Here is a 22,593-nt window from a genome sequence, read left to right on the forward strand (position 1 = left end):
GTGAGACCCGGGAGAATGAACGGAGAAACCATGAGACATAGGAACTTCCATCATCTCAAAACCCCCAGCCAAACCCAAGCATATGTGGCGCCACCAGTACTGCCCTGTGAATAGAGAGGGGTCGCGTTTTGTGCTGCTGTAAGCAAACAGCACTGTAAAGTCTGGAAAAGTTATTATCCAAAATTTTGTTTTAGATTAAAGGTCCCCCATGGATTGTGACTTACCATATTTTGTCCCATGAACATTCATTCGAAGAATGATTTATTCACGAAATGCGAAACATGCATTTACTTGACTAAAGTCAATGATTTTATTAGTACATTGATGCCAAATTGTAAATTGAAATCATTCTACATGGTCTGATTTGGGTCAAGCAGAAAGATTTGCAAATGTCTAACAATTTGAGTTTAATGTTATGTATTTTTATTTTCCAATATAAAGTGTATATAAAAGCTATTTTATCAATAGAATATCACTATCAGTCAGTCATTACAAAAAATAGTGTTTGATCTAAAACTAGAATCCCAGAAATAGCCCTACAAATTATGCAATATGCAATAATTTGTGCACTCTGAAATATTTCAATACGTCAAAAGTCAGATAAGGAGAGACCACCCATTGGCAATGTAAAGAATGAGAGTATCCCAGACTGGCCATTGAAGATTTAGGCACACAAAATTGGCCAAGTTTCAAGTGCTGATGAGAAACATACGGCTGGTAACAATGAGTGTTCAGTGCTAGTTAAGCATCCAGCAGAGCTGCGTGCAGTTCCTACCCCTTATTCCGAATCTGCTCCTTGAACCAGCAGTATCTTTTCCATCCCCATTCATTCAAGGATCTCATGCTTTGACGAGCGTGATCTCCACCTTTCGGGCTTTCGTGCATGCTGCATTTAAGGACCTGTGTCTCAACAAATCCAGACGACAATATTAATCTCATCCCTGGAGGCTTACTTGAACGAGGATTACACAGATTCATCAGGTATGTTGTCTTCATCTGTCCCTAGACTTGAGATAATTGATTCCACCATAGTAAGTTTGTGTGAAGCTCTATTTCTTAGAAAAGTAGACATATGAATTCAAACGAACAGCTAAATAAATCAGACAACATTTAATTATATTAATTGGGAGAGTATAAATTAATTTAAAAGTGCTGTGGTGAAACATTTACAGATAAATTCTTCATCATTCGTGATGCTGAGCGGTCTAATAACAATGCATATTTCTCTAAGCAGGTATTTTAAATTGTTTTAAAGCATAAATATTAAAGTTGTAATATTTATTACTGACAGCAGGTGAATTCTTAACAGCTTGATTGAAATAATTTTTTTTTGCAAAAATCAAAAACCAAATCATGAGTTAGATTTACCATTAAATGTCATGTCAGAAAAAAGGGCACCATTAACAACTCTTAAACGTCTATAAACTGTGAGCCACCTTCTCATACAATGATGACTAAGGCTTCCATAAACAAGATTTCTCCATTAACAATTGTTTTAAGTACAGCTAGTTCATTTTAACTTCTTACACAAACAATTACAGCAATCATTAACATTTTCTCCTCACAATTATTTCATTAATGCTACTGAATTGAATCTGGTTCAAAATTTGTGCAGGTAAAGAAAAGCAAAAACAAAATAAATCAAATCACCACAAAAATATTGAGAGTTGTGATATTTCAGGAGCATCTGTATTTTACAGTAAAGTGCAATGAAAGTCATTCAATAAGAATGCCTCTTTAACCTGTGATCAGTTTCCATTGGCTCATTTCATTGTGATGCTAACTAATAAACCAATCAGGATCCTTGCGATCCAATTCACACGATTTTCTATTTCATTCTGTAAAACAATTCTATGTGTTATAATACAAAGCAATGTAACATGTTCAATTTGACAAAGTGCAGGTTAAACAACTGCTTGTGTTCATGTTCACAGGGCTAGCCATTCATGACTAAAGATCCAAACAAAAGCTGCACCATGAAGGTACTTTTACTACTCACCCTACTGACGTTATGTCACGCAAAACCATACATGCCTATCAATGTCATGGATTTCGTCAAGCATCATGACATCATGCAACAAGATGCGGGTGATTATGATGATGATGACGACGATGATGACGACGATTACAACGATTATGATGATAACGTTGTTTCGGACTGTCCCGAAGGGTGTCGGTGCTCAAAGAAAGTTCTCCAGTGCTCAGATCAGGGTAAGCACTGCATTATACTACTCGAATTTCGCCGTGGGATTGCATATAATATTACTCATTCCCGCAGGTTTCGCACTTATAATGCAGGAAATTTCCACAAACATTTATTCAATTAGTTTGTTGGTTGAATAAGCAAATAAATCTACACAGATTATCAGATTAAATCAGTAATTTGAAAACTTTGTGCAAGACATAATTTCACAAACAGCGAGAGTGATTCAACGCTACCGCGTCTTCTCTCTCTTTCAAAATGCGTGCATGGCTTCACAGCACCACATCATCTATACAAGCGAGCTGCACGGTGCGATACAATACTTTACTAAAGTTTTTTATATGCACGACTTGTCAATTTAAACATTCAAGTGATTTTAAAGAATTCAATAGTCCTCGCGCTCTCTAAGAGACGGTCTTCTGTGCGCTTATCCCAGGAGCACACACATAAAGCCGCCTGTCATTTAAAAAGATGCATAACTCTGGTATGTTCCATTGTGTTCCATCAAGCCCATCAAGCCGTTATTGAATGCAAGATCACATTTCAGAAACGCAACTGATCGGGGTAATAATTATATAGGGTTTCTTTAAGACTCATTTGTCAACTAGTCTTTCAAGCAACCCACTAAAATGTGCAGCTTTGAACATCTCTACATTCTAGTCTATAAAATCTCACATCTCTGTTGTCTTCACAGGTCTGACCAAGGTGCCAAAGGACATTCCTGCAAACACGTTGCTCGTCGATCTCCAAAACAATGACATCACGGAAATCAAGGAAGACGATTTCAAAGGCTTGGATAATCTCTATGTATGTCGTAAACTCTCCCCCTTAAATGCTTTTAGTGCATTTTAAGAGTTGTGTTTATATACTGGGTTTACACAAGGACATCTGGAGACATGCAGTGGTAGCAGAATTATGTGGAATTCTGGACACATATTTGAGTGTTATTGATATTCACATCTACTGTGGACAGTTTCATACTTGTGGTAAATATTTGCTCATGATTAGTGGTAAAATGGTTAAAGTTCTTGCTGTGCAAGAAAGCAAGAAGGGGAATAAACTAGCAAGGGCATTAAAAAGATACAGCCAGAAACAGCCCAGATCTTGAAAACAACAACACAAAGTTCTATTTAGCTTTCCAAAATTTCACAAAAATGTATTTTTAAAAGTGAATTGTGATCAATAATGGTAATGACTATCTAGAGCCACGGACACTGTACCTTTATTATTTCTCCTTCTGTATTTGCAGGCCCTGTTTCTGCTCAACAACCAGATATCAAAAATTCACCCAAAGGCCTTTCGCAACATGGACAAACTCAATATTCTCCACCTGTCATACAACTTGCTGACACAAGTCCCCGAGAATCTTCCCAAGAATATTCAGGCATTGCGACTGCATGACAACAAGATCAGCAGACTTCCAAAAGGAGCATTTAGGGGAATGCAAGGCTTAAATGTTTTAGGTAGGTCTCCTAAGTGATGTTCTTAAAGCATGACTGGTCAGAGTCATGCTTAAGCAGTTAGTACACTTGCTTCAACACGTTGAGCTGTTATGACTCGCATAATTTCCCGATTCCATTCCCCTGTGTTTTTTCCATCATGATATCATTAAGTCTTGTTATATAATCAGATACATGATCTTACACTATTTGTATCTGACACAACAAGCTCACTTCAATCAACTGACCTCCATGGTTCTCAGGTAATGTACAGTTAAAAAAAACTCTGCCTCCATAATGTCTACATTAAGATTGCATTCACAGATTTAATTTAAATAAATTTGGCAGAAACAACTGAGAATTATGATGACACTGTGGTAATGTAGTTAAAAATAGGGCTGGCAACCAAAAGGTTGCTGGTTCAAACCCAACAAGGTGTGATCCACGAGTCTTTGTATCACATTTTTCTGCCAAATGCATATATGTAACTTAATGCTTATTTAGAAGAAAAAAAGAAAAAACACAAGATGTTCCCTTTTCTTGCATCTCTAGAACTGAGTGCAAATCCAATTGCAAACAGCGGGATTGAAGCCGGAGCTTTTGACGACATGGCGACTCTCTACTTGAGAATAGCTGAAGCAAAGCTTACAGCTGTTCCTAAAGGTAAGAATTATAAAAGTCAAGAGACTATCACACCTGAAAGAAAGTCTAAAAGATGACAGGGGTCTCGAAAGACAAAGTGCTTACAAATTTGACTAATTTGACTAATATAGATTTTTATTCATCTAAACACCACAGATCTCCCATCTTCCCTTACTGAACTTCACTTGGACTACAACAAGATCGCCAAAGTGGAGTCAGAGGATTTTTTGAGATTAAAAAGTCTACAGAGGTAAGGTAAACCAACTCCCTCGTGTGGATAAAAACAGAACACAACATTAACGTGTCTTTCACAGGTTGTGGCTTGACTTCAATCAAATCAAGTATGTGGAGAACGGAAGTTTGGCTGGCATTCCCAAAGTCAGAGAAATTCATTTGGACAACAATAAACTGAAGAAAGTTCCTCCAGGCTTAAACAACCTGAAATATTTGCAGGTAAAACACAAATACACATGCAATATAAACATGAATTAGACATGATGTGTACAGACTAGAGATCTGATCCACTTTGTTTCTTCTTTTAGGTGATGTACTTACACTCAAACAGCATCACTTACGTTGGAGTAAATGACTTTTGCCCTTCGAGAACCCGGGTTAAGAAAACCCTCTACACTAGGATCAGTTTATATGCAAACCCAGTGAAATACTGGGAGATTCAGCCACCCACTTTTCGGTGCGTATCCAGCCACAACTCGGTGCAACTGGGTAACAACAGAAAGTGAGCGAAACGGTACCAACGTGTACCATCTTGCCACTGGAGGGCAGAATTATAGCTAGTCATGAACTTCATTCTAATTTTATAAATTATCATTTCATGTCCTCATGGTGATGTACAGAACATAACTTGTCCAAAATCCAAGAGCATCCGCAGAGGCTACAGACTCATTACTTGAATTTAGAGAGGATTACGAAGACTTTGAATTCCAGTAAAGATAGAATCAACTACAATGTGTGCAATAGTTACATAGTTTTTCATAGTTAATGTTTACATTGAAATCTTTTCGACTTTATAAAAGCCAGAGAACAGTTTTTTTAAGATCAGGTGCTAAGTAAATGTGTCCCTTGTGTATTGAAGGTCAACAAATAAGTTTTAGCTTAAAAAGAACAACTGTCTAGACTCAAAGAAAAATGTAAAAAATTCACAAGGCCAGTTTGTTCATTGTTTAACTTGTATTTTAGAGAATGGGCATTACTCATTGGTGCGTATTAATAGTTTTAGTGATAACAAAAAAATTATATTGCATGCTAAATGTTCATTATATAACATTTTATTCATTGCCAGTGTTTTCTCCAAAATATTGGACTAGGACATTATTGTCAGGTCACAGAAATACTGAAAAATGTATCTGTATGGACCACCTGGTTGGTTGCAGTTTACACAAAAGTTAAACTGTAATTGCAACCAGTGTTTTTTTAGTCAGTGGTGCTGTTTTTTGTTTCCTATTCAGATATTGTTGTTTCTGTAGAAAAATAAAGAAAAATGAAAGAGTAAATCTCGTTGGATTCAGAATGTGTACATCTGTCCTGCAATAAAACAAAATACCAGCAGATGGAGACTTCACTGTAGGATTGGACCTGTTCTTCAGGACATAAGTACAGTAGTTGCTATCCATGCGGATAGAGGACTTTGTGTTTAATAGGCAATAGTCATATTTTTTTTAAATCAGGTGAATTCATTATTACAGTATTGTATGCCATTCAAATAAATTTGAACTTTCCAAGTAACAGCCCTTCCAAAGCATATTCTTGCACACTGAAAACTTGTTCCCCATTTATGGTTAACTGAATGCTGCGTTACTGCTATTTTACTATTTTACTGCTACAAGATTTACTCATCCTTTGGTGTAATCGTGGCCTAATGGTTAGAGAGTCAGACTGGTAATCCGAAGGTTGCAGGTTCAATTCTTAATACCGTCAGGTAATGACCACAGCAAAAATGGCTGCCCACTGCTCTGCACTGGTTTGCAGTGTGTGTGTCCACGGTTTGCAGTGTGTGTCTGTTCACTACTCACTACTTCTAATGTCTGTGCACTAACTTGGATGGGTTAAATGCAGAGGACAAATTCCAATTATGGGTTACCATACTTGGCTTTCACATGTCACTTTCACTTCACTTTTTCCCCATTTTTGGTTAACTGGATGCTGTTGTTATGATTGATGCATTCCAGGGGGGGCAAATTCATCGTAATGAAGCATGGAAACCTATAAATACTTTAGTCCCACAGAAATTGTACCAGTCCTGGTTAATGCGATTGCAGCTTGGCTTCGCATAGAATGTCTATACACTTCAGACTACAATTGGACTCTGGTTTGTGCATTGCTCCAAAAGACCCAAGTGGTAGTATCCTACCAGTCCTTATCAGTTATTCTATTCCGCACTGAGATTAAAGAGAGATTAAAGCTGTAGCTTGATTACACAAACATCCGCTGTAGCTCAATTGTAACTGTACAACTCACTCATAAAGACAATCACTTGCTGCCACCTACTGGTGTAACAGTGTAAAACAAAATCCCCACCTCTGATGCACAGACAAGTGGAGTGATAAAGTCATTTTACAAAATGTATATTATTTAATATGTTGGCTATTGTAAAATTTGTGGATAGTGGGTCTCATTGTTTACTACAGCAAAACAGCTATATTTCGATCAATCAGCTTATTTTGTGTCCCTGTAATATAATTTGGGTCTGAACGGGTTAAATGGGGGGAAAAACAACACAGAGGGGTGGTGGCTAGAGAGAGAGGCTCTATTCAGGAAACATATGGAAAAAATCTTCAGGTTGGCCTGATCTGCTTCTGCCACGTCTTGCATACCGGCGTCTCCAAAAAAACTCACAACAGGTTTGGATCATTTAGGATCTTTGAGCCCCAGAAAACACCTGAGGGATTCGGACATAGAAATAAAATTGTTTAAAGATACACCAATATGTTTCCTTCTCATATTCAGTGTAAACCCTTATATGTGAACAATCCTGCACAGTATTTTTTCCACTTGTATCACGAACCAATCATTATTCAATATCTGAAATGATTAGATATTAATATACTTTTATGCATCTGGTTAATTTCAGGGATTTTTTTTAGCCATTAAATGGCCTTGGGGTCTCTTGGATCACAAACAGAACATAAGGTTGAACTCTTGCGAATCCAAATAAGTCAACTTGTGTAAAATTGGAGAGCAGAGCTATGAAGAACTGATTCTAGGTCTAGTTTAAATCTTTCTTGCACAGCACACACCTCATAATGTCCCCCATCCAATTTCCCTCCAGAGTAAATACCTTTGAACTAAGACAGAAAACAACCACCCAGCTTGTTTTTATCAGCTCCTTTCAAGAGAGCCACCAGACCACTTCCCTTCCCGGAACATTTTCCATAAAGTCTCTAAAACACTGTTTTGTTCAGACACACGTTTGTGGATTCATTGGTTTAAAAAAAGAAAAGAAAAAAAGATTCAAATTGCAGACCAATGGTATTCACACCAAGACTTTTGTGTTGGTCAACAGTTAAACTTTTATCTAACTGGAAAAACTATTCCATATTCACAATGTCAAACCTAAGACAATAAACAGTCTCTTTCTTCACTCCCCTAACTTTATAAGCTTACTTTGAATATAAATAATTGGTCATCTAATTGGTCTTTAAGTAGCACTGTACAATAAACTAACTGTCATCGTGATAAATGAGTATAGAAGCATATCGCATTCAAAATTCAAATGGGACTACAAACGTCCATTCGTGTTTCCCAGTTGTGAAAGGACGAAGTATGAGAATTAAAATGCAAAGCATATGGGCATTTGCATGTTCCCCAGAAGCAATAGTCCTCTTAATGTTAATATTATTAAAGAGCATTGCTCATGTGCAGATTGCAAGCAACTGCTCATCTTTCCCAAGCCTAAATATTATTGTAACGTCACATATCCACCATAAAAAAAGCCAGGCTGAAGTTTATCAAAGACCAACAAATATGGCTTGCCAAGTTTTCACCCCCTTCCTTACAAAAAATGCCCCAAAAGAACCTCTTGGGATCACAATCTTGACGGGGTTTTTTTTTTTCAACCCGCAGTAGCATTCATGCTGCGGAGACTTCTCAGCGTCTGCCATGTGGGCAGCAGCAAAAACAAATCTTCCAGTTGACAGAATGAGTGCTGAGGGGTCTGTCTAGCCAACTCTGAAAAAACTGAAAAACAAAAAAAAAAACGAAACTCTGTAGACGGGTCATGAGAGACCGTCTGTGGTTTTACTCTGATACAGTACAAGCACTGGAAAAAGGCCTCCATATAGTGAGCTAGAAATGTCTAAACCAATTAAATTGAACCCACTTAATTGTTACAATGCATTTTAGGCATTTAAATTTGCCAACTGTAATCTTCCTTCTCACTAAACAAAACTTTGTTTTAATTTACTGTACATATATAGAATAGTATACATTTAGTTCTAATAAAATATAATATAATAAAAATATGATTAGTATTATATTAGTATATAGTGTTAGGGAATTTTCAGTTAAAGACCCAAGGACCAGATATGATTAATAAACACCAGGAGTTAGAAGTGCAGTCAATTTAAGACAAGAGTCGGAATTATAATAAATTAGACTGAAGATAGTTTGCAGTTTCATCAAGCAGAATTCAGCTTCAAGACACACAATGAGTTCGTAGGCCGCCCTTTACAAAGATCACATCAGTTATACCCTTCACCAAGGTCTAAGCTGTGTCATTACTTCAGGTTGAATGATTCTGATTGGCTAAGAAATCGATAAACATAGAACATTTCCACACATGGACTGATAGGCAGTAACACATCTCCATAGTGTGTACGGCTGCCACCAGGACCCTGAGTTAGTTACGAGTGTCCCTCCGTCGTCACAAGACTGACAACATGTTGAAGAAAACAAGTCTCTAATAATCGCCAATAATGCCACTTGTTCCTTAACCTGAAACCAAGAATGCTGACACACACACACACACACACACACACACACACACACACACACACACACACACACACACACACACACACACACACACACACACACACACACACACACACACACACACACACACACACACACACACACACACACACACACCTTCTTCAAGGTTGGATTTGGTCAGGCTCTAACGATAAACAGGAGACTCTTCCCAAAACATCCAGATAACATGTTCTTTCTCTTAAACTGGTCACTTAAACTGTTGGTTCCAATGACCCTTGTGACCTATAGTTGTCATGGTGAGCTATAGAACAGATATATGTCTTAACATATGTTGAAGACCTTTCTCAAACAAAACGAGTCCATATTTCATCTCTGGAATCCAGAATCCACTCCCTTCAATAGCTTTAAATCTTTTTGCATAACATTAGCTGCACTAGTGCAACACCTGTTATGAGACTGGCCTTAATTTTGTGGGTTAAATGTTTTACTGTCCACATGCAACAATGTGGACTGGATACTAGGCCATTCCTTCCAGAACTATGTCTGGAAACTTCAACCTCACCTCAACTCAACAAAAGGGGAAAAGAAGAATCAGATGAGACCACGAGGCTTTACTGAGGTCACCGAACACATGCAACCAAACGCTCCCAGAGTCATTTCCACGGAAAAGAGGCAGATCACAATCTCTCCCAACACGTCTAATGCTGCTGTGGGGGAAACCACAGAGGTAATCTTTCACGCTCGCCCCAGGAGAAAACACATTTCCCCGCTTTAGGCAACATCGTTCAAGCTGAAGGGGCTGCTGTGTTTCATCTTGGGCACTCGTTGTTCACGATTTCACTCGGCCTCCCACAGAGAGAAAACCGACCCCACAGGTATGATATCATGATTTTAAAAGATAGTACAATATATACTGCTTAGTAATGAAATCATTCTGTACTAATTTGTGTGAGATTTTTTGCAAACATATACATCAATCACATTGATGTCTCCAAAAATATTTGCTTTTGAGCATGACAATAAAAAGAGGTATATTCCTATTCCTCTTACATTTTAGCATCCCACATGCAAAAGTCAGGTCACAAGATTTAATGGCAATGCTTCGAAAACCTTTTTATATCTAAAATTTAGTATCAGCAGTTAAGGAATTATACATAGAAAAACAGATATTTTCTGAATTTTAAAAATTAGCTTATCAAGACAAACAAGTTAAAGGGCCAATTCAAATTGAAACATTCCTCCATATGCGGTTTTCAACTATGAAAAATATTTCTATGATTGATTAATGAAAAAGAGCTTCAAATTTAAAGAGTATGTCATTATTTAACTGAACAACATTAAAATCATAGCCAACACGTCAAAGTTCTGCAGAAGACAAGAAAATGACTTGAGAGAGACTGTCGTACTGAGCAGTTACAGTAGTTAAATTAGATTAACTACTCACTGTATTTTTTGGATCACTTTATCTAGCTGCTTTGCCAGCTCATATTAGCACTATGACCAAACTAGATATTTTTAGTGTAGGAGAATATTACATCAAATATAAACAATAATCCAAGAAGAGTTCTTTCCTATATTACAAGGGAGTGTTTGCCTTTCCAAAATGGTTGTGTTTAGAAGTTTTAAAACATAAATGCCAATTAATACTAGGTCAGTCAACAACTGAGTCATAGACTTTACCTTCAACACGCACAGTAAAAACCCTGCTGAGATAATTCATCCCAGACATCACAACAGAAGAGAACACTAAACAAATATCAACATTTACAGAAAAATGTCATATTGCCCAAAGTATGTGCAATTAGGGCTGTTTAGTCTTCTGGAAAAGTACCAAACCGCTTTAAGTAGACCAAAAAAGTGAATAAAAACTCAGTTCTTGTTTAACTCAAAATCTCATTGTGGTCTATTTTATGTGTCACTTTCTATTTCTATTCATATTTCTATTTTTTGTGGAGCCTAGCACACTTAAATATTATTGTAACTTATTATTGATGATGATCATTATTATATTGATAATTTCAGTACAATCAAAGTCCTAATAACCTTTTTAAAATTTTCAAAATACAATTATTTTTTTGTGACCGTTCCAAACAGAGCGCAGGGAAAAGCAAACTAAACCATGACATCATCACGGATCTTGAAAACATTGTGTCTGTATTTGCTCTCTGGAGCTCTGGTACTTTCTCAAGATATTGACTTTATCGACTACGACATAGATGACAACTCTTCGCCTGAAGTTCCTCGACAATCTGTAACTCAACAACCTGATTACGATGCCCAAATAAGCGAGTGTTTCTGTCCCTCATCCTATTCATTTGCAATGTATTGCGACCACTGAAAACTCAAGGCGATTCCCAACATCCCAAGACACGTCCGCCACTTGTACATTCAGCATAACGACATAGAAGAGATAACTTCAAAGCCTTTCATTAACGCCACGTCCCTGAGGGAAATCAACCTCAGCTACAATAAGCTCCAGTCATCTAAGGTGGATAAAGATGTCTTCAATATACTCAAAGAACTCATTCAGTTACACCTTGAGCATAATAATCTGGAAGACGTTCCTTCTCCTTTGCCAAAAGCTCTTAAAAGACTTAATTTGGGCTTCAATAAAATATCAAAGATACCGGCTTAAGCTACACGAGAGCTTACAAAACTTACAGTGCTGGATTTGTGCAGCAACAGATGCAGGTATTAAAGGAAATATCCTATCTGGCACGAAGAGCCTCATGCAAATCAACATGTGCAACAATAAGCTCAAGTCCATGCCAACAGACCTTCCAGAATCGATTCAGCAGATATCGCTGGAAAACAACTTAATATCCACCATACCCGAGGGCTACTTTATGAAGACTCCCAATCTCTTGTCCCTACGCATGTCACACAATAAACTCAAATACATTGCCTTCAACTTGTCCAAACTGATGGAGCTCCATTTGGGCCATAACCAGCTCTCCAAACCATTTTTTGTTCCCAGGACATTGGAACATCTGTATCTAAATCACAATGACTTTAAAATCTAATGGTACAAATGTAGAATAAAGCATGATGGTCTCTTCAAGAAATGATAGTCATACCCTTACTTTACAAAAAAAAAAATGCTATTCTAAAAACACATTAGAAATTGATTGAACTGCTCCACTGCAGTGTTCTCCCCTTTTATCATTCTAATAACGACATATGCTAAAATGACTTAGTCTCTTTGCAGATCTGAATATCTCTCTAATGTATCCATCACTGGACCTTGGCAACCCTAACATGCTGACCTTCATTCAGCTCGACAACAATAAACTAAGAGGACCACTGGACAACTATGCTTACAGATGTTTCCCAAGGCTGATGATGATATTTTTCGGAAACCAAAGGAAGGATGATGAAGATGACTCAGAACTAAAAAAATATGAAAAAACAAAAATGCCTGGGGGCAACAAGCCTATCGACATTGATTTCAACAAACTATGAACTATAAACTATTCATTATTCATAATGAATTCACTATTCATTATGATTTAAATATTATTATACTAATAATTATTATTAGTATAAATAATTATTATATTAATTATTATACATATAGTAACTTTGAACATTCCATTCCTTGCTGCTTGAACGTTCTATTTGGTTTTCTGCATGTATGCTTTGACGCATCTTAATCAGCATAACATGTGGCCAAAATCATAATAGCTATTTACGGAAAGTTCTGATTCAAAGTTTACTTTGTTTTGCACAATGTCACTTTTCTCTCCATTAACACAGTAAAAAGCATGTATCTACATTAGTGCATTGCGCTGCAACACATGTAAATATAATAAACAACAAAGCTAGTCTTTTTCTGCTTGCTTTTGAAGCTAAAAAGTGTAAGATCCATCCAGCATTAAGCAAAAAAAAAAGGAAAACAATACAGATCAGATGCATTTAGAATAATTGTTTATATTGATACACAATAATTATTACAAAAATACTTGAAAAATAATTTCACTGTTTTTCGACCCTGGCACAAAATGACCAGCATTGACCAAACATAATTTCACTAATCATATCATCAGCTCACGGGAAAGTGTGAGAACAAGTACTAATCCGGTAAAATCACTCTATCATTCTGACTGGATTATAAGAGCCGACTGATTGGATTGCCATTAGTCAGGATTTGGCCCAGAAGCTAATATCCAGCATGCCCGAGCGAATTGCAGAGGTTATGAAGAGGAGTTAACACTATAAATATCGACTATATGCATATACTATTTCATGTTTTTGCTAATAAAAGCCTTTAAACTTATGAAATGCTTATCATTGTTTTCCAGTATACCATAAGCTGCGTTTACAAGGACCCTAATAATCCGTTTGTAACCATATTAGTAGCACAGTCAGAATAAAAAAAGTCACATGTAACCACGTCAATAGGAATGAATTGGCTAAATCCAATTTAAATTTCATTCGGTTTGAAAGTGGTTGTAATATGTAGATTGAAAACTGAAACTGGAAAGTTTGGTGCATGTGCAACGACGTAGAAATGCCGTAATGGCGTATGACGCACAGAACGAGCTGTTGTTGTTGAAGTGTCGTGACTGTAGTGTCATTTTAAATTCTCCTTTCATTCATCGTCAGTGAAGTGGTGCAGGACAACGGACCACCAGTCCTTGCTTCGGACTCTCATCCACAGATGCTTTGTTTTGACCGTGGAAACTTTTTACTGCTTGATAAATATGAGCAGCATGTAAAGCTTCATGTACTCGTTGTCTCCTAATCAGGACCCGTAATAGATAATTAAGTCAAAGAAAAGAAGCAATGGTAGGATGCTAGTATGTGCAGACAGCGGGAACTCATGTATATTCGTGCAGTGTGTGCATGTCAAAAGGTCAATTCCGATTTTAAGTTTGTAACATAATCAAATCAACCCGATCACCTCAGCATTCATGTAAACACTATGTTCAGATTCATTAATCAGAATGATTTAATTCTGATTGAAACAAAAAGTGTCCATGTAAACATAACTATAGAAGCATGTGAAAAAATAATAGCCTATACAAATACTGAAGCAGCAAAGAAACCGAAAATGTATGCAACTGACAATACTTTTAGCCCCACCTGTAATGCCATTTTTGGGAGCTATATACTTTAAAGTCTCACCAGATGGTGGCATTTATTGGTAGATAAAATGATAACTGATTAAAAGTGTAAATATAAAAAATAATTATTAATCAAAATCATTGGTCAAATAAATTATTGGTAAATTTCTCTACTAATTATACAGAGCTTCCATGACCGACTACTGTTCACAACCAACTGACCAATCAATAATGAAAATATCTAGTTTTGCACAATCTTACACTCCAGTTCTTAGTGTGGAGGGGTTACGTTTAAATATTTTGAATCCTCCAAATCAAGTCATGTGGTGAAAAAACCACCCTGACGGAGAAATGTCCCACAGAGGATCAGCACTGTGAAAACATTTCTAAGTATTTGGCCCCTTTCCCAGTACAGTAAACTTTTACAGGTTGGTATAATTACTAACACACCTGTAATGTTATTCCTTCTCAACTTCCATCTCTTTCTCTCAATTTCCATATACCGGTATGTTTATTTCGAAGGGCAGAGGCGCCTTTCGTCTTGTCTTAAGGTGTAAACATGTTTCCTATTAAACATGTTTTTCTTCACCTTGATCTTCAAGTGTCTGTTTTATAGAGGTTTCTCTGTTTCTCTAATCTATTTAATGTTTTTAATTAAATGTATTTAGGCAAACCTGTAAATTACGCAAAACAGACTGAAAATATTGAATCACAGTTGAGACGCATAGCAAATTCCTGCTAAACTAATTAAGCTACTCTTTTTTTTTTTCTTCTGACAAATTGACTGTAAAATGCTATCAAGACTAGAAGTCTTAAGATCCAACATCAAGCAAAATAAAAATGAACAATGTAGCAAAGCTATCAAGAATGCACAACCATAATCAAAGAATTCGGAAATTTAGAACTGATCTATCTTAATGTCCTGACACATTTTTGTGTTACCATTGTCCTCCCATTTTCTTGCTTATCTGAGAAATGTAAAGATTAGGTACAGAGGTAAGAAGAGCCAAACAAGCCTCAATATTCCTAGAGATCAGCATACATAAAATTCCGAGCTACAAATCTCCAAAGTAAAAACTAACATTCCTCGTTGCCTTCTGCTCTCTTTTACAAAGTTTTTTTTTCTTCTTTCCAGCAGACCACAAACATGGCCAAACCCTGCAGGCAACACAGTGGTCTGATCAGCACAGATGGGAATGCGAAGGGTTAAGGTCTGTTCCATAAACTCCCACTTAAGGATCTCCTCTGGCAGCCTGTGGTGGGGCTTAAAATCCTGATTTGACAGATCACATTTTACTCACAGGCACCAAGAAAATAGCCAAACACTACGCTTCTGCTCTTTAACGTGGCAGAACACATCCCAGGCTTCAGATACAATGGGGACAAGGCTGAGAATGCTTATTTCAGCAGTCATATTGGCATCATGGGTGCTCTCAGCATCTGGTGCACACTACCACAATCACAGGCACCACAGACTGGAGGATGTAGCACTTACTGAGGGAATCGATATAAGAGCACAGAGGAATAAGGTAAACTGTGTGTTTTTATTTGATGATTAATCGTTATCTTCTGCATAGGCTGACAAAACTGAATATTTAGAGATGGGTTTTGCTTTTGTCTACTATTTGTCCAATTTATATATGCATTTTATTGGTTCAGTTTAAATGAGTTTGCTTGTTCCCACTGAACCATTATACATTTAAGTCATATAGCACACATTTAAATGTAATGCGATATATGAAATATAAATTAATTATATATAAATAAATATTAGCTACAACAAATGTTTCACCTATAATAAGTGTTTTAAGCTGCCCAATATATTTATACAACTGATTAATAGACCACTGTATATATACACACACACATTCTTGAGCTATATATAAAAATGAGAACATAATATAACATGATATAAAAATAAAATTAATATACAATTATCCCTAATAAACTAACAATGTATTTATACAACAGATCACTAATTAAGATTATGAATGAATTTACAGCACTGTAATGGACTTTCAAAAATCTATTATTAATATAAAATATTAATTGATATTCTACTATGTAACTAATAATTTAAAATAACACTTTTATTCACCTTTCCATTAAGCTAAGTCACTTTTAACATGGTTTTTTATTTAGATTTAAGTAAATTATACCACACATTTACATGGATTCATCTGTTAAATGTCCACTATTAAGTCAGATTGCTTCCGCACACTGATGGTTTTGAAACCAGTAAGTTTTGTTAAAATAAATAAAATGATTAGCTGAGAGTTCGCTTCGAATCAGAGATGGTCTCAACAGCTGCCCGGCACTGTGTGGAAGCTTTCTGATTAGTCAGCAATCTGTTCTGGAGGAGTTCCTTCAGGCTCAAATTCTCCCACCCACAGCTTCACGCTAACTCATGGGGTCAGACACTGTCAGGGTGATTTAACAGGCGCCTGAGGGCAAACAGGTCCAGACAGACACTCGTATCCAAGAGCATCGTCCAAAAATCCAAAGGAGACAACAGTTTTTCATGAACAGAATGTAAAAGGAGAGGTTTACCCAAAATTAAGTAGTCATCATTTACTTCGCCTCATGTAGAGCTGCACAGTTAATCATTAAAAGATTGCAATCTCAATTCAAACACCCACGCAATCTTATTCCAACATGACAACAATTAGGCTGTCTATTAAACCTTCGACAAGGTTTACAATCATTCAAATGTTTTATAGTTCGTATTTGAACACTGATGTCAACGTAGTGATCAAAAAAAGAGTAACTCACCTTTTGAAAGTAACTTGATACTTCAAAAAGATTGTATAAATAAAAACACCGTTACATCAGTAGGTGGCGACAAGTGCCCTTTAAAAAATTTGTTTTGTCGAGATTCGTTCAAAAACACTGATTCATCCAGTAATGAAACAAGTGAAGTCTTTATGAGTAAGTCATTGAATCATTCATCAAACCAATTTTTTTTATTTATAATTCATTCTAAATAAATATTTTTTAAATAGTCTGCAGCAATTAACAAATTACATGTTATTTAGTTTAGTTGTCTTTTCATAATGGTGGGAGAATTGTGATCTTGTTAAAAGATGCTACCCTCGTGTTATTAACAACCCATGTGACTTTTTTTAGCCTATAAAAGACAAAAAACTACTGTTTTTCATGCAATCATAAAAAAAGAGGGATTAAAGTTTCCACGATTAAAAAATGATGCGAATGTGCCTTAAAATGGTTGTATAAGTATTCCATTCATGACGTGCAATATCCCAAGTTTTCTGAAGCTATACAAGAGCTTTCCATGATGGAAAGAACCAAAATCAAGTCATTTTTCAAAAAAATCTTGATATTTGTCCTAGCTATCTTTGGCACTTGGAAAAGTATCCACGTTTTCGAGTACTCATCGACTCAATAATCTGGTTGCAATGGTTCACTGGAGAAGAATATTGTCAGTAAATAACATAAGCTATCAAAAGGGCTTCAGAAGACTTGGAATAAAGTCATATGGACTTATGGTTTTTCGAAGCATGAAGTACAGTTACTCTTCATTGTAACTGAATGCACAGGACTTTCTCCTTTTGTGTTCTACAGAAGAAAGATATACAGGTTTGGAATGATATGACAACAAAACAAATTTGGAGCAAACTTTTCCTTGAACATCAAACGCAAAGGCTGGGAAGCTCCTAAAAACATTTATTATCTAAAGACATTAACTATTGCTGTTTAACCTGAATGTGGAATCTGTCAAACAACCAAATGTACTAACCAATAAAGCCATTTTACAGAGAGCGGCAGCCGACACCCCAGATGACTCCAGTCCAATGGCGCCTGGGGGAGACGCTTCAGGTAATGAACGACTGAATCCTGGTCAACTGTCTGAAAGGAATGAGTAATGGGCTCTTTTGAAAAGACCACATGTAGCTCACAAGAGCCCTTAATGTAGGTTTATTTGTTCATGAGCTATGTCTGTGAGGGTGGGAAGTGGTAAAGGAAAGAAGCAATGTGTGTTTGCCCATCCAGTTTCATTAACTTGCCTGTTTTGAATAAAAACTTGTACATGTTCCAGACCTTCCAACTTGTCTACTGTGTGTGTGTCTAACTGGATCTGTCTACTGTGAGGAGGTCGACCCAGATATGACATCAGTGCCTGCTCTGCCCAAGGAGACAAACTACCTCTACGCTCGGTACAACAAGATAAAAAAGATAACAGCCAAAGATTTCGGAGATATCGGTGAGTTCTTCCTGACTTGACTTGCTCTGGCATTCTCCTTAAAAGCCTTTTACTAATGGGAGAACAAATACAATTCTTCTGGACAGGATAAGGGATTACCCTCAAGGAGAGCAGAAGACAAACAGCTGCTTTTCAGAAATTAGTCCATTTCATCCAAAAGATTTCCAAATGTTAAGGGACATGATATATGAACCGCATATGTGATCGCAAGAGATTGCAAACTCTTCCGTTGCATAGAGACATCGATCACATTTCTGAACCACAATGTTCTGCAAAGAATGTGTATTGACAAAAACTTGGACCTGTGGTAAACTTCTCTGTTTGCAGCAGTGCACCATGGGTATAAAAAAAGTTAGCTAAAGGGAGCAGTCAGTGTTTAAAGCGCTTTTGGGGACCCCATGAATCAAAGGCTATCAAAACACTATAATATCAGCCCATAAACCAAAATCACCAAAAAACAACCTTTGCTAACAAACAGACTTGTGCAATCCTCTATTATCCTCTAAGTTTTGAAGATAATTTGTTACATATAAAGGATAAGCATAGTGGATGCTAATTATACCCTCATTAATAGGGTGACTTTCGACAGGACAATTTTTTAAAAAAGATTTTAAAAAGCAAAAATTGCAGTATATGTACGCAGTCTAATTTCTAATTTCAGTCTAATGTACGCAGTCTAATTTCAGAGTCAAATTTTCTATGTGTCTAACGAGATGCTTAACACTCAATTTATTATTTAATACTTTTCCATTCATCTACTGTAGTGACTCTAAAGAGAATCGACTTCACTGGAAACATCATTTCTGAGATTGAAGATGGTGCGTTTGCTAAGCTCACCATGCTAGAAGAACTCTCGCTAGGCGAAAACCAGCTGGTCAAGCTACCAATGCTACCAACAAAATTAATCTCATTTAACGCTAATCACAACAAGCTGAAAACCAAAGGAGTCAAGGCAAATGCTTTCAAGGTAAAGAGCCACGAATTACAGACGCCTATTTCAATTACATGTTCAACACTGTTCCAAACTACCCAGTCAACTTCCTGTTTGAAACCTACCAACATACAACCTTTTGTTTTTTTGTGTTTGCCACTTTTCTAAATATTCTGAAATGTCCTCCTTAAAGGGATAAACTAATTTATCTGTTAGTTTTACCATTTTGCACTCAACTTCTGAACAAAACATTTGATCTTCTTTGCTTCCAGAAATTAAACAAATTGATACATCTGTATCTTGCTCACAATGAACTGGAGGCCGTTCCTCTCATTCCAGAGACTGTCCGCACACTTCACCTTCAGGTAATAAAGTTGAACATGTTTTGCATACTAACAAGTCTTCTGCACACAAATCACTAAAAAATGTATATAACGTAAATATAAAAAAACACACAATGTCTTGAAAGAACTGTTGCCTTTTCTGTCGCTTTGTTTACAGAACAATAACATTTCATCTGTGACTGTGGACACCTTCTGCAAAAGTAACGACACTTACTACATCCGCCCCAACATGAACGAGATCCGTATGGATGGAAATCCTGTCATCCTCAGCCAGTACCCCAACAGTTTCATATGCCTGCAGTCTCTGCCAATTGGGCGATACCAATGAAAACAGAATCAAAGGTACAACGCTGCGAGAAGTCCTTGGATAGCCAATGATGATGACTAAAACCGAGAAGGAAAAGTCATTCAATCTCCTGGTGCCTGTGCACAATTGAGTGTACAAAAGGTTAATACCATGAGAATCTGTACTATATATCTAATTATGTAACAGCTGCCCAAACACTTAGATTTCCTCTTGCTATTGACTTTGTAGATGAACCTGAAACTCAAGTCTTTGAAAGAATAACTTTATATCCCTTGTAAATAACCACTGGAGGCTACTGCTTAGTAAAATGCGAGATCATGAAAAGCAGCAGTCAAGCTTCTAGTATTCCTCAGAACTCTGTGAATTTCTGACACTTTCTAGTAGTACTGTTAAAAAGTCTTACTTTGGCTGAAATTAAGATGCCTGCTAAGTTAATTAGGGGGCGAGGAACCCATACCAAGTTCCAAGACGCTGGTCTTTCTCAACTGACCTTTTCAATAATTGTTTGAATATTATTTATATGCTAAATTTGTAATTACTACCTATGTGTGAATTAAACATGAATAGACTGTACAGTAAAACATTGTATGAAATCAACATATGTTCACTTTAGTTGTTCAAATACACTTTTTTTCTAAAAACTTGTGACTAGTTTGCTTTAATCTTTTAAACAGCTATGCCAGACTGCAGTTAAAGCAAAAAAAAAAAAAAAAAAAAAACTGTCTGCGAGCTTCAAACCAATCAAACCCAAAGATTGTGCACACAGAAAGTTCTGGAAAAAGTGGGGTAATATTGTTCCATTTTACTTGCCAAATTGGCAGCCATTATAGCACAATGGTCCCAGCAAATAATGGAATGTTTTTCATACTGCCTCAGAGGCTTCATTCCCAAACTTTCACTGCCATCGAGTCTTGGAATTTGTTCCCAATCTGGAATTCAGCAAACTCAGCAATCTTTATAATTCTTACGAAAGTCTTATGATATATATACATGTACACATTAGAGACAGCAGAGTAAGTCCAACTACAAAAGAAAACATTACAAGAAGAAAAATAAAAGTGGAGAACTTTGTCATTCCAGGTAGAGTCTTTGATATATTTTCCTCAAAGGAGGTAAATAAATCTAAGAAATCAGGTAATTGTATTGTATAGATAATGATGCAAATAATCATATTTTTCTATATTATTATGATTTATACCCAGGGTACATTTTCCCTTGAGAAATTTTCAGCATTATATTTGGTATATAATACAGTCATCCGTTTTTTCAATTGGCTTTCTCGAAGTGATAACATGCGCTTACATAATGAAAAGAACCCTAAACAATTAATAACCTGCACTGCATATAATAACCTCTGATACATCGGTTTGATACTTTAAATGTGGTTTGATGTTGAGAAGTTTAAAAGACCTGCTTATGGTAAAGACAAACAGTTTTGCATATTGAAAATGTGTGCCTTGAATTCATTCAGTCATGTTTGACAATCACTAAAGGATTACTAAACTTTTCTGCGAAAACACTTTATCTTTTAGAAATTTTAATTTTATATTTTAGAAAAAAAGAATAGGGGCTGGAAACAACTATTTTTCTATAGTTTTCTTTTTTCCATATTTACCCAGACCTTGAAATTACTCAAATCAAATTCCATACTTTTCCAAACTGCGTAGGAACCCTGTCTGCAATTACAGTGTAGTCCAAAAAAAAAGGTAAATACTTAAATTTAATACAAACTTTTATTAATACAAATTATATTATCTGCATAACAGCACCAAAAGTCTAAAATACTTATGCCGCAATCAATCGGAAAATTGACCCCACAACCAGATACATTTAAATTGAGTTTCCTTTTGACAAGTTTGTGCAGCAAACAAGCTTTCACTGGAGTTTTGAATTACTTTCATGATCAAACATTGCTGTCATTTCGTATTGGTGTCCATCCCTAGTTGATTGAGCAACTTATTCACTGCTTCTATTGCTGGTTACCTGAAAGTGCTGAAACGTTTGACGCCTTTCCTCACATCTCTCAGAGAACGTCCTCAAGGTCCTGAAGAACAAGAGAAGATCTTTTGTGTCCTCCATTCTGCAAACAAGACAGTATTGTAACATTAATACCCCAGAACGTCCATCATTGTAATGCTCACTTTGGTAAATTATACGTTCTAATTAAAGATTTAGACTGTCTTTAACAATTTGATGAAAAACTTGACAGGAAAAATACCTCCTTGATGTAAAGTTTAGCATACAATATAGACGGATAAACTGTGTATTTGTGTTTAATCCCCTTCACAGGATGACGTTACGAGACATTTTGAGATTTTCCATAGATTTACCAGGGGCCCAAAAACTGTGGCACAGGACACAACTTTCCATGACTCTCGAGTCTTGTCTGTGAAAAGCTGATGTTGTAATGAGTGATGGAAAAATGGTAAGTCTCTCAAAACTAAATGGATCCACTCCAAGAGTAAAAGACAGCAGCTTAATGGCAAGAG

The 22,593-nt window shown here is 36.4% G+C and overlaps 4 protein-coding genes across 6 annotated transcripts in view; 3 read left to right on the forward strand and 1 right to left on the reverse strand.

Annotated features, from left to right (window-relative positions):
* cenpp (centromere protein P) overlaps positions 1-22,593 on the reverse strand; it is a 47,396-nt gene that overhangs the window by 18,273 nt on the left and 6,530 nt on the right. For both annotated transcript variants that reach the window (XM_079593317.1, XM_079593318.1), the window contains exon 6: positions 22,088-22,184. In XM_079593317.1, coding sequence (XP_079449443.1) covers positions 22,088-22,184 — 97 coding nt within the window. The remainder of the gene's footprint in view (positions 1-22,087; positions 22,185-22,593) is intronic.
* On the forward strand, positions 734-6,025 carry aspn (asporin (LRR class 1)). Of its 2 annotated transcripts, none has more exons than XM_079593314.1 (8): positions 734-981; positions 1,935-2,211; positions 2,898-3,010; positions 3,453-3,666; positions 4,195-4,305; positions 4,441-4,534; positions 4,599-4,737; positions 4,827-6,025. In XM_079593314.1, exons 2-8 carry the CDS (start codon positions 1,947-1,949, stop codon positions 5,022-5,024), a joined length of 1,134 nt encoding a protein of 377 aa, XP_079449440.1. In that variant the 5' UTR covers positions 734-981; positions 1,935-1,946; the 3' UTR covers positions 5,025-6,025. The 2 variants fall into 2 exon arrangements, with proteins under 2 accessions (XP_079449440.1, XP_079449441.1); XM_079593315.1 differs by lacking the exon at positions 734-981 and adding an exon at positions 1,494-1,615.
* On the forward strand, positions 9,837-20,741 carry ogna (osteoglycin, paralog a). The gene is made up of 8 exons (XM_079593319.1): positions 9,837-10,109; positions 15,436-15,511; positions 15,604-15,829; positions 18,077-18,137; positions 18,358-18,522; positions 19,287-19,489; positions 19,726-19,818; positions 19,955-20,741. Exons 3-8 carry the CDS (start codon positions 15,677-15,679, stop codon positions 20,123-20,125), a joined length of 846 nt encoding a protein of 281 aa, XP_079449445.1. The 5' UTR covers positions 9,837-10,109; positions 15,436-15,511; positions 15,604-15,676; the 3' UTR covers positions 20,126-20,741.
* On the forward strand, positions 11,354-12,696 carry omd (osteomodulin; the record flags this gene model as incomplete). The annotated part of the gene is given in 5 exon segments (XM_079593904.1): positions 11,354-11,569; positions 11,573-11,866; positions 11,870-11,916; positions 11,918-12,252; positions 12,443-12,696. Coding segments are annotated over 5 exon segments (1,146 nt in total).

Source organism: Phoxinus phoxinus, assembly GCF_949152265.1.
Source record: "Phoxinus phoxinus genome assembly, chromosome: 20".
Lineage (NCBI taxonomy): Eukaryota > Metazoa > Chordata > Actinopteri > Cypriniformes > Leuciscidae > Phoxinus > Phoxinus phoxinus.

Excerpts from the sequence above, each read along its gene's own strand:
- ogna (XM_079593319.1), top strand. The coding sequence starts at position 15,677 with ATGGGGACAAGGCTGAGAATGCTTATTTCAGCAGTCATATTGGCATCA. Across the intron at positions 19,490-19,725 it reads TCAAGGCAAATGCTTTCAAG|AAATTAAACAAATTGATACA; the intron begins GTAAAGAGCCAC and ends CTTTGCTTCCAG. Across the intron at positions 19,819-19,954 it reads TCCGCACACTTCACCTTCAG|AACAATAACATTTCATCTGT; the intron begins GTAATAAAGTTG and ends CTTTGTTTACAG.
- aspn (XM_079593314.1), top strand. The coding sequence starts at position 1,947 with ATGACTAAAGATCCAAACAAAAGCTGCACCATGAAGGTACTTTTACTA. Across the intron at positions 3,011-3,452 it reads AAGGCTTGGATAATCTCTAT|GCCCTGTTTCTGCTCAACAA; the intron begins GTATGTCGTAAA and ends CTGTATTTGCAG. Across the intron at positions 4,738-4,826 it reads ACAACCTGAAATATTTGCAG|GTGATGTACTTACACTCAAA; the intron begins GTAAAACACAAA and ends TTCTTCTTTTAG.